This window comes from Chinchilla lanigera, unplaced genomic scaffold (genome assembly GCF_000276665.1).
Source record: "Chinchilla lanigera isolate Chin_1 unplaced genomic scaffold, ChiLan1.0 scaffold00173, whole genome shotgun sequence".
Taxonomy (NCBI): domain Eukaryota; kingdom Metazoa; phylum Chordata; class Mammalia; order Rodentia; family Chinchillidae; genus Chinchilla; species Chinchilla lanigera.
In genome coordinates, this window is record NW_004955574.1 from 408578 (window position 1) to 419933 (window position 11356).

General features: G+C 47.2%; 1 protein-coding gene and 1 long non-coding RNA gene across 2 annotated transcripts in view; one reads left to right on the forward strand and one right to left on the reverse strand.

Moving 5' to 3' along the window:
• Positions 1–11356, forward strand: part of Ccdc61 (coiled-coil domain containing 61) — a gene marked incomplete in the record, with an annotated part of 36457 nt that overhangs the window by 21508 nt on the left and 3593 nt on the right. Inside the window, 2 exon segments of the mRNA XM_013509570.1 lie at positions 3396–3553; positions 4557–4718. Of these exon segments, the coding sequence (XP_013365024.1) occupies positions 3396–3553; positions 4557–4718 (320 nt within the window).
• The window catches only part of LOC106147530, a 5774-nt gene continuing 2031 nt past the window's right edge, over positions 7614–11356 (reverse strand). The window contains exons 2-3 of the long non-coding RNA XR_001232451.1: positions 9362–9543; positions 7614–7967 (exon numbers count right to left, since the gene is read on the reverse strand). This is a non-coding gene — a long non-coding RNA (uncharacterized LOC106147530). The remainder of the gene's footprint in view (positions 7968–9361; positions 9544–11356) is intronic.

Below are 11356 nucleotides of genomic sequence, written 5' to 3' on the forward strand. Positions count from 1 at the left end.
GTGTGTGCTTGTTAATATTTTGGTGAAAGTCACTCCAGCCATTTCCTCGTTTCTCTGTGTGTGTGAGTGCACGTGTGTGTATTTGCAGATCTCTAATTACCTATAGTTGATATACCTTCCTCTTCTTCATCTATCTCTCTTTCTTTACTTTTCTTTCTTTTCTTTTCTTTTTTTTCTTTCTTTCTTTCTTTCAACAGGGTCTCACTATGTAGTTCAGGCTGATCTTGAGCTCACTATGCAAGTCCAGGTTGGCCTCCAACTTGCAGCAATCCTCCTGCCTCGGCCAGTGACATAGTTGATAAACTTTCCAAGGTATTCTGCAACCTGCTTGAAAAAGAGTCAACCATGTGGTTTTTTTTTTTTTTTTCTTTTTTTTTTGAGACAGGGTCTCACTATGAAGTTCAGATGGTCCTTGAGCTCACTTTATAGCCCAAGCTGGTCTGAACTCGCAACGATCCTCCTGCTTCAGCCTCCTGAGTGCTGGGATTACAGGCTTGTGCCACCATGCCCGGCTAGTCAACTATGTTTTATAAGAATTCAGTTACAGCAGTGAGTCTGAGTATTCATGGCTTTCATTTGCTAAGCAACTACAGTATTGTGGACACGGGGGATATTTCCGTGAACCATAGAGACAAAATCTCTGTCCCCATGTGGTTGACATTTTAATGAGAGACACAGAACATGGGAAAAAAATTTTATTTTTATTTATATATTTATTTTTCTTCAATCAGATTGGAAAAAATTTTTATGTCAAGTAGCTAAAACTATTATGGGAAAAAGGCAGATTAGAAACTTGGAGAGACAAGGATGATATTTAGATACTACTGTTATAACTATGAGTATATTGTCTGGTTACAGATAAAATACGCCCTCATAATACTGAAGATATTAAATTAATGTGTGGCTTAGAAAGTGACAGTCTCTTACAGCCCCACTTTTATCCTTTACCCAGGGTATAATCTTTTAGAATCTATGGGCAGGATAACAAGCCTCATGGCCCAGAATTCAAACTGGGAATTCAGACCCATCCCTGCTACTTCTAGCTGGAAACCTTGAGCCAGTACCTTCCTATCTGTAAACTGGGAATAGTACTAGTTCCCACTTAATAATATTCTGAAGATTAAATGAGTTATTTTGTATAAAAAGTTTGGTATAGGTCTGGTGAATAATAACTGCTATATAGGTTCTGTTTTCATTATTATTTGCTTTTGAGTTCATCCTATTTGTTAGTGGTTGCTTACTATTTCATTGTACACATTCATCATCATGCATCTAACCCAGTGCTTCTCAAACTACTGTATATGGTCTCATTAACCCATTTATAGTCTTAAATATTATTGAAGACACAAGAGGGCTTTTATTTATGGAGATTATATCTATTAATATCTATTTGCCATAAGCCAGGCATGGTGGCGCATGCCTATAATCCCAATACTTGGGAGGCCGAGACAGGAGGTCACCACAAGTTTGATGCCACCCTCAGCTACATAGTAGCCAGCTTGGACTACATATCAAGACCCTGTCTCAAGGGGCTGGGGATTTAGCTCAGTGGCACTGCTCCTGCCTGGCAAGCGCGAGGTCGTGAGTTTGATTCCCGGTACTGGAAAAAAAACCAAAAAAAAAAAAAAAAAAAAGACCGTCTCAAAAATTTTCTTTTATTTGCCGTTTTAGAAACTAAAACCAAAGTTTAAAGATATTTATGAATTCATTTAGAAATAACTGTAGTAAACTTGTTATATTTAACCTAAATATGATTGTAATGAAAAATATATTTCCTAAAACAAAAAATTAATAAGAAGTATAGCATTGTTTTACATTTTTGCAGTTTTTTAAAATGTCTGGCTTAAGTAGAAAACTGCTGGAGCCTTGTGTGCTTCTGCATTCAGCCTGTTGTGGTAAGTTTTGGTTGAAGAATATGTAGAAAATTCCTGCCGCACACAGATACACAGCTGGAAAAAGAAGTGCGGTAATAGCTTTTTCAAATAATTGTATTTACTGGCACGCTAAAACTGGACAAGTGTAATTTCTTGACAGTCAGTGGCAGTGTGAACTCCTCTTGGTACGTTAAAACCCCTGGACATGTCTTATACTTTATGTGGATCTGTCACCCCTGTATGATTTGGTGACATCATGCACTGGCCATTTGGGAAACCCTGGCTCACTGAGTTGCACTGATACTCTGAACGTTGACCCATTTCATTATACAGTGTTTGAGAGTGACATTCATTACTGTCCCCAGTGATTTCCCCAGCAGAGTTTTAGACATTGAGAAGCCATCAGGTACCCAGTGACAGTCGCATACTTTCCAAAATTTAAATTCAAATTCAAGTGTGAGGCTTGCATTATATCACCAACAACGTATCCCGTTAGCAGTTTTCTGAAGAGACAGGCTCCTTTTGTTCATTTCTGAGAAAATGCCTGCCAGATACCCAAGGCTGAGTAACTGTAGTTTGACTGTCAGTGTTATCTTTCAAGAACAGGCTCTTCTGGCTCAGAACTTGGTGGTGCCGGTGCTCACTGCTGAGCTGCTGCCCTCCTTTGGTGTGAGCAGAAGTGCTTTCTGTGTCCTTCCCACTGTCTTGTACATACTAGTGGTGAAATGTGCACTCCAGGGTTTTTTTTTTTTTTCCGGTACCGGGAATCGAACTCACGACCTTGTACTTGCCAGGCCGGCGCTGTGCTGCTGAGCTAAATCCCCAGCCCTACTCCAGGGTTGTGAGTCACTAAATTAATACCTTGTACTCTTCCATCAGGAGCATTTCTAAGCTATAGTGGCACATGCCTGTAATCCCAGCAATTGGGAGGCGGAGGCAGGAAGGTTGCTGTGAGTTCGAGGCTAGCCTAAGCTACATAACAAGACCCTGTCTCAAAAAAGCAAAAAAACAAAACAAAGCCAAAAGAACATTTCTGTTTCATTTCCTGTCTTGGATTTGTTGGTTTGTTTATTTCTCCCTCCTCCCCCTCCCTACGGAGCCTGTGGCAGTTGCAGTGGCCGCTGGCACCATTGTGCCCTGGCTTGTGTTCTGCTAAGGCACCTTCAGGTTGACCCAGCTGTGCTTTTGTGCCACTAGCGTGGCTGTCACCACAGCGAAAGAGGCCCCTGATGTCTTGGTATTAAGAAAGTTGTTCTGACCTCAGGGACTCCCTGAGAGGTCCCCCAGTGGCTTACAGACAGCACATGGAGAGCCACAGGTCCAAGATACCCCCACAGTCACGTGCTTAGGTTCTTTCAGCTCATCCCTCTGAACATGTCCTTGTCGCCTGTCCCAGGACCGGGTCTTGGTGATCATCAGCCCGAGGGTGGGGAGGCCAGGCGTCCCGGGCTGCGCATGTGGTGGGTGCTCTGGGCGTGGCCATGTGGGTCCCGAGGCTGCCCCGCTCCTCCTGTCCCACAGAGCAGCGAGTCAGTCACCCTGGACCTGCTGACCTACACGGACCTGGAGTCCCTGCGGAACCGCAAGCTGGGCAGCCGCCCGGGCACCTTGGCCCCCAGGTCAGCCCAGCTCAACTCCAAGCGCTACCTGATCCTCATCTATTCTGTGGAGTTTGACAGGTGGGTACAGGGAGGGCTTGTGGGACAAAGCCCTGGTATTGGGGTAATGTGGGTACCCTTTATGCATTCTTTTGTAATCTCTGGGTGGGAGCTTATATCACTTACTATTGTGTTTTGCTACCACTAGCGGGGTAACTGTTACTAGTGCTTTAAACAGATAATAATTTATCACTTCATAAGGTGTCCAGGTAGCTGCTGTATAGCAGTTTCGTTAGGGACTCAGGCTCTTAGTTGTATTTTTTTTCTTTTTTTCTGATATATTTAACTGAGGTGTTGGATTTTTGACTTCATGAGAACAGTTGCTAGAGTTGTAGGCACTGCGTCTGTATCAAAGCAGGAAGAAGGGGGGCAGGGCTGGCTTTATCGGGAAAACAAAAGTGTTCCCGGAAGACTCCTGACAGATTTCCCATAATATTTGACCAAAAGTGGTCACATGCAAAGGATGCTGGGAAAATGAGTCTCTGGCTTGCTACCCTTTCTAGTGGGAGGCAGCAGGGGAGGAAGAGGGATGTCTGGGGTAGCTGGGACAGTGTCTGACTTGCTTGGTGGTAGCTCCTGGAGTTTCTAACGGAAGTGACCCAGCCTCTCTGAATAACACCTGGGGGGCACCTAATGCAGGTGCCCTGCCTTTCCCCAGCCTACGGCTGACTCCAGTCAGGCCCACCAGAATCTCCCCATGAGGAGTCTGGACTAGCGTCGTGCTGGGCTGCAGGTCACATGACCCCAGTGTCCACTCTGCCAGTGGTGTGTGACAAGGAGGTTGCTCGAGACAGTGCCAGGCCTGTCTGTCCCTGTGTCCTAAGAACTGCTGTGTAAGCAGCTCCCAGAGCTAAAGGGCTGGTAGAGGGGGGACGTGGGGGACAAGGGCAGTGACTGAAATGGGAGCCAGAATGTCAGGTTTGGGGACCTTGATTGTTTGTGTTCTATGGCCTTCAGAACCTGATTGTTGCCCTGAGTGGTTTCTTGGCCTCTGAGACGCCTCGGTTCTAATCCCTCTCCTCAGGATTCACTACCCGCTGCCCCTCCCGTACCAGGGCAAGCCAGACCCTGTGGTCCTGCAGGGCATCATCCGATCGCTGAAGGAGGAGCTGAGTCGCCTCCGCGGGCTGGATGTCCGCGACACGAGGGACACACGGGACACTGAGATCTGGCACCTGCGGGAGCAGTGAGTCTGACTGTGACAGGGTGGGGGCAACCCATCCTGTGCTTTGGGGACCCCATGTATTTTGGCCCATGGAGGACTCTAGTCCTGCGTTCACCCTAATCATTCTTCTTTCTTCCTTTTTTTTTTTTTTTTTCTTTTTGAGACAGGGTCTTGCAGTTCAGGCTAGCCTTGAGCTCACTTTGTAGCCCAGGCTGGTCTCGAACTTGGAAGGATCCTCCTACCTCAGCCTCCTGAGTGCTAGGATTACAGGCGTGCGCCACCACGCCTGGCTGTGTTCACCCTAACCATTACGAGCCTGTCTTTTATTGGGAAGGACTAGTGACACAGTGGTGCCCGAGCCAGTCCTGGACTCCTGGATGCCAGTCCGGTGGGATCCTGGGATCCAGGGTCCTCCTGACCCTGCCTGTAAGGAGGGGTGCAGCAGGCAAAGGGAACTGCATGTGGACAGTCAGGCAGGGCAGTCGGGCTGTGTTCGGTTTTAGTCCACCTTCCTCAAGCGCCTCTTTGACACCGGTCCCTCCTCCCCGTGTAGTGCCCAGCCTGGCGCAGCAGGACGTTTACCCCTTAGCCACCCGAATGTGTCATTGGAAACGGGGGCGGCGGGGGGGGGGGGACAGGAAAGGGCGCTGCGGCGGGGGCGGGATGGGTCCTGGGCAGTGCTAGGTGGAGCAGTTGGGAAGAGCGCTCTAGGCAGAAAATTGCAAGTGGCAGGCCCGGATTAGGCGGACACACGGTGAGAACAAGGGGAGCGGGCGGTGAAGGTGGAGGCTTCGGGGCGTGCATCGGTGCCGGCTATGCGCAGCCATCTATGGGGGGCCGGGTCGGGGTGACATTTTTAGTACTAATAGTAATACCAGCAGCTAAAGTTTACTGAGTGTTTAATTGTGTGCCAGGGACCCTGCTCCGTGCTTTAGGGTTGAATTCATTTTCTCCTCACAGATGCCTTACAAGGCAGGCACCGCTGTCGCCCCCCCCACCCCGCCCCCCAGCCCAGAGCAGTTAGGGAGCTTTCCCTGGTCACAGTGAATATCATGGCCCGCGAACCTGACATCCAGCAGCCCGTGCCAACTCCCTTTGTGTCCCCAGCCGTTCTGTACTGTTGGTGGCTGCTGGCCCAGGACTGAGGGCCAAGTGCTGGCCTTCTCTCACAGGGCTGGGGGACCCTTGGCTGTGCACTGCTGGGTGGAGGGGAAGGAAAGTGAGAGGCCAGGGTGGGAAGCTGCAGCTTCCTTCTGTTGGTCGGGTGGGTCCGCCCTCCGCGCCCAGATAGAGGCTTGCACCTGTACTTCCCCAAATGGCCACAAGGTGGCGCCCTCTGCCCCCGGACTCCACTGCAGAACTAGAGCAGGTGACTTGAGATCCCGCAATTGACTTGCCTTATTATTTTTCTCTTCCCAATACGGAGTTAGGGAGTTTGCTCCGAGACTCACTCAGTCACCCCTTAATTCGTTCATTCGTTCATTCATACATTCATTCACATGACATTCAGTGAGTTCATACATTGCCTGGCTGTGGTTGATGTCCTGCGACCTTACAGGAGGTCTGTCACCATCATCCCTCCGGCAGATGAGGAGATCGAGGCCCAGAGGTGTGACAAGCTCAGGGTCACCCAGCTTGTCATACATGGGGTAGACTGCACGGTGGAGCAGACGATGGAGACTCCAGGGGAGGGGAACCAGGCCGCACGCAGAGTCACCCCGATGCATGCCCGCGGTATCAGGCTGGCGCTGGAAGGAAAGGCAGGGAGAGCTCAGCACATGGCGCAGGCAGGCAGCCCTCGGGCGAGTCTGTGCAGCAGCAGGATGGGGGATTGCGATCTGGGAGGAGGAGCTGCACTGACGAAGGTGGCAGCCCTGTGGGAGTGGGAGGCGGGAGCAGAGGTCAGGACACAGCATGGGCCCTATCCTGCTCATGGGCCCAGTGGGAGCTCCCTGGGGAGAGGGGCAACCACAGGATGTCAGGGTGCTTTATTAGGAAAACGGCCAAGCACACGCGGAAGTGGACAGCACTATAACACATGTGTGCTGTCCCCGGCCTTGGTCACCCACATCTGCCATCTTCTTTGATTACCTCTCCCCTTCTCCCTCGGGACGTAGTATCTTCTCCATAAATGCTTCAGTCTGGAGCCTTACTATATAATACGGGCATGAGAAGAACACAGCCAGCATCCTCTGATTCCATCCAGCACCCAGTGCATGTGTTCACACTCCTCTGCCTCGCAGACGTCTCTTTTGATTGGCTTGTTTGAATTAGTGTTAGAATATGCCCTCACGCTGCAATTTGCTACTGTGTTTCTTAAACCTTTTCCAATACCCCCCTTGATGTGAGTTATCTGTGGAAGACACCAGGTTCTCCTGTGGTCTCCCAGTCCGGGTTGCTGCCCCACTCCCAGTGCAAGGACTACCTTCCTCCAGCCCCTGTACTTCCGGGGAAGTGTGAGTTGAGCTCCTGGGCTTTTACCAGTTCTGGAGCCAGGTTTTGCAGGGGGGGGGTGTCTTCCTAGCAGTGCTGTGCACTTCCTGCTGTCGGAGGTCCTGACGCTGGTGAGGGGAGCTCCTGAGAGCAGCCCCTTCTCTTACAGATCCTCAGCCTGCCGCCCGGGCCGCGGCTCGCACTGGCTGCCCATTCGCATCCCCAGGGTGCTTTGAAAGACCCCAGTGCCTGGGCTGCTCCCTGCAGACCTTTACATCAGAAGCTCTGGGGAGGGAGGTTCCTGCCCCTGCGACTACTATTTTTCACTACCTACTTTGCTTATTGTAAATGAGGTGTTACCCAAAGTATAAACTGTAAATGTACATGGCCAGGGATAGAGGTCAGCGACACAGCACCTGAGAAGCGAAGGGTCCTGAGTTTGATTCCTGGTACAATCCCCCCCCCCCAAAAAAAAACCCCATAAAACATAAATGTACAATTTAATAAGTTATTATAACTCTGGCACCCATGCAACACCCAGCCAGGTTTAGAAGTTGAAAGTGGTCATTTCCCGGAAGCGTCCTCGGGTCTTCTCCTGGAAGAGCCCCGCCCCCATTCTCTCTCCCTGATAGATGACTTTGCAGCTGCACTCTGCATCTCCGGTGTAATTCAGTCGCATCTCTTTGCACTTTTATAAATGGAATTAAATACTGTGTTACTTTTTTGGGTCTGTATTATTTGGCCCGATATTGTTTTAAGGTTCTTCTATGCAGTTTTGTGTAGCAGTAGTTCATTCGTTTTCATTGTTATGTTTTCACTGAATCAATCCACCACAACCTGTTTGAACATTCAATGGGTATTAGTAATTTCTAGTTTGGGGTCTTACTTTCTCTCTCTCTCTCATACACTCACACATACACACACACACACACGTACGTGTGTTCACATGCAAAAGCAAACACACACACACACTGCTTATAGCACGGGTAGTTACCCAGGCATGTTCTTGTTCTGCTTGCTGTTCTCGTAGGCTTTACTAGAGAATACGAAACCCAACTGGTGTTTCAAAGTGGCTATAACTTCTTATGACATCTCTGTGATTTTTGTTTGCATTTCCTTGAGGTTGAGCAGCTTTTCATGTGGTTACTAGTCGTTTGTGCTTCCCTGTGGTCATTTGCCCGTTCATCTGTCTTCTTCCATTTTTCTGCTGCTCCAGTTGATTTCCAGGAGTATGTGTGTGTATGTGTGTATGTATGTATGTATGTATGTATGTATGTATTTGCAAACTAGGGGGTTGAACCCAGAGAGCACTGAGCTATATTCCTAACCCTTTTTATTTTCTTATTTTGAGCCAGGGTCTTGATATGTTACCTAGGCTGACCTTGAGCTTGCGATCCACCTGCCTCAGCCTTCTAAGCAGCTGGGATTACAGGCTGCACCATGTGTCCAGCTCAGGAGATCTTTACATAGTCTAGATATGAACTCTTTGTGGGTTTTATGTTTTGGAAACCTCTTCCCACTCAGTAGCTGGCCTATGCACTGTTGTACTATTTTGATGAACAAAGAGGTTCGTAATTTTTATGCAGGCTAATAATGTATAATAATTTTTATAGAACAATTTAGAGACAGCTGGCATCTTTATAAATAGTATTCCAGTCTATGAACAGAGTATAACTCTACATTTACTTGGATTTTATTTAGGGCCTCAATAATGTTCTATCATATTTTTTTTGTTTTGTTTTGTTTTTGTGGTACTGGAGATTGAAACCAGGAACTTCATACTGAGCTACATTCCCCAGCCTGTTTTTATTTTTTATTTCGAGGGAGTGTCTCACCAAGTTGTTAAATTGTGACCCTCCTGACTCAGCCTCCCAGAGTGCCGGGGTTGGATTATAGGTGTGTACCACCACACCTGGCCTCTGTCATACTTTTTGTTAGATCCCCTCAGATATTTGGAGGCGTTTGTTCATGAGTATGGATCAGGGATGGTGAACACTTCAGAGCTTTCAGTGACAACAAACAGCCCGCTGCGGCGCACGTGCCAAAGGCCCAGCATCACTGGCATAGCTCCTGGTAACGTTTGTATAATTGAAAAATATTGATTTTTGTATCTAGTTACCTCAGTCAGCCTTATTTCTAATAATTGATCTGTAGATCATTTTTCGGATTTTTTGTCTTTATAATCATTTCATTTGCAAATGACTGTTTCATTAATTCCTTCTCATCCTTACCTTTCTTTTATTTTTCTTGCCTTATTGCGCTGGCTGGCTGGGCCCTCCAGTCCAGTACTGTGTAAGGACAGAGGCAGTAGTGATAGGTGGTGTCCTTGCCTTGTTCTTGATTGCAAGGGGCAAATTCAGTATTTTGCGAACAAATGTGCTCATCCAAATATTTTTTTCTTCCTAATTTTACTCTTTAGGCAAAGTGAGAGAAAGTGAATTAGTTTGGTGTGGACAGCAGCTGTTGACAGCCACTGGTTAGACTGATATTTCATGAGGGCCCAGTAAATTGTGATGACCTGCTCCTGTAATTCTTTCTGCTTTGTTAGCTGGGACTTTTCAATGAAAACATCCTCTTATTAAGTATTTGGTTTCCCTGAGGTGCATTCACACAGAAAAGGTATGGTTAGTGCTTTGGCTCTTTTTTCTTTATTTGCACTACTGGGGACTAAACCCAGGAAGTGCTGAGCTCCATCCTTAGCCCTGTTTATTTATGTGTTTACTTATGTGTGGGAGCTCGAGCCCAGAGGCACTAGCTGCTGAGCTACCTCCCAGCCCGTTCTGAATTTTTAATTTTGAGACAAGTTCTTGCTAAGTTACCCAGGCTGGCTTTGAACTTGTGATCTTTTTCTTTTTTTCCTCTTTTTTTTTTTTTGTACTACGAATTGAACCCAGGTCCTTCTTTGGTGTGTGACTGTGTCCCTCTAGTCCCTGCCCCTGTGGTCCCTGCCCCTGTGGTCGTATTCCTTGCCCCTTCTGTGTCTTAAATGCTCAACCTTACCAGGGTACTTGGGATTGTATTTAGAATCCCCCCACTTAAGGCAGTATAATCATGTCACATTCCTTAACTTCTCTGATCCTTAAAGCACCTTTGTGCCATCCAAGGTCAAGGTTGCATTCACAGTGCTAGATCTCCTTGGGGCAGGGACTGTTAGTGTGCTGTGGATAATCACTCTACTGCAGTTACTCTTTTTTTTTTTTTTTTGCAGTTACTCTTTTTGAGGCTGCTGTCTTGGCTGTGGCCAGTAGGCAACCTTCCTGTTGGCTCCTGTGTCCTTTTTTCTTTCTTTCTTTCTTTTTTTTTGGTACCAGGAATGGAACTCATGACCTAGCGCTTGCCACGCCGGCGCTGTGCCCCTGAGCTACATCCCCGGCCCTCCTATGTTCTTTTGACCTCAATAGTCTTGTGGCTTCCTTGCTTTCTGGAATTTCAAAATCTCTGACTTTTTTGGTGCCCTCCTAAGCCTGAGAAGTGGTGTAAGTCATTTTTCAAAGAAGTCGTTTCTTTCACAGGAAACGTGAAAGACACCAGGAAATGTTTAGACACCATGGTGTGGCTATTAGGGGTGCTCATGGTCAGGGGGTCCACAGTGAGGTTAGGATTTTTTGAGTGGAAAGAGCCAGGAAGTAGATACATTTTTAGCTAGAGAAAAATAAAGTCTGTATTTACCTAACCTCCTTAATTGTAAATTGCATCTTTAGTCATGCTGAAAATCTTAGTTGCCAGGGATAGGGACATAATCATTTGCTTTATCCTAAATAATACCAATATAATTACTAAATATAAGGGTTGTGAAAGGGTGGGCATGGTGGTACATGCCTATGATCCCAGCACTGGGGGGAGGCTGAGGCAGGAGGATCACTGAGTTCAAGGCCAGCCTGCCTGTCTCAAAATGAAACAAAACAAAACTGTGAATAACATTTTTTTTTTTTGGTCTTTTTGAGACAGGGTCTTGCTATAATTTAGATTGGCCTTGAACTCACTTTATAGCCAAGGCTGGTCTCAAACTCAAAATGATCCTCCTGCCTCAGCCTCCCAAGTGCTGGAATTACAGGTGTGCGCCACCATGCCTGGCATGTGAATAAAATTTAAGGCTTCCTTGCAGTTTTTTTTCTTTAGGCTGTATCTTATTTGCTAAAATAATGTGTTTTAGTTACCTCACGTAATTCTATGGTATTACACCAACTCTGATGTGCAGTTAGGTCTCTTTGAGCCAGTTTTCTTTT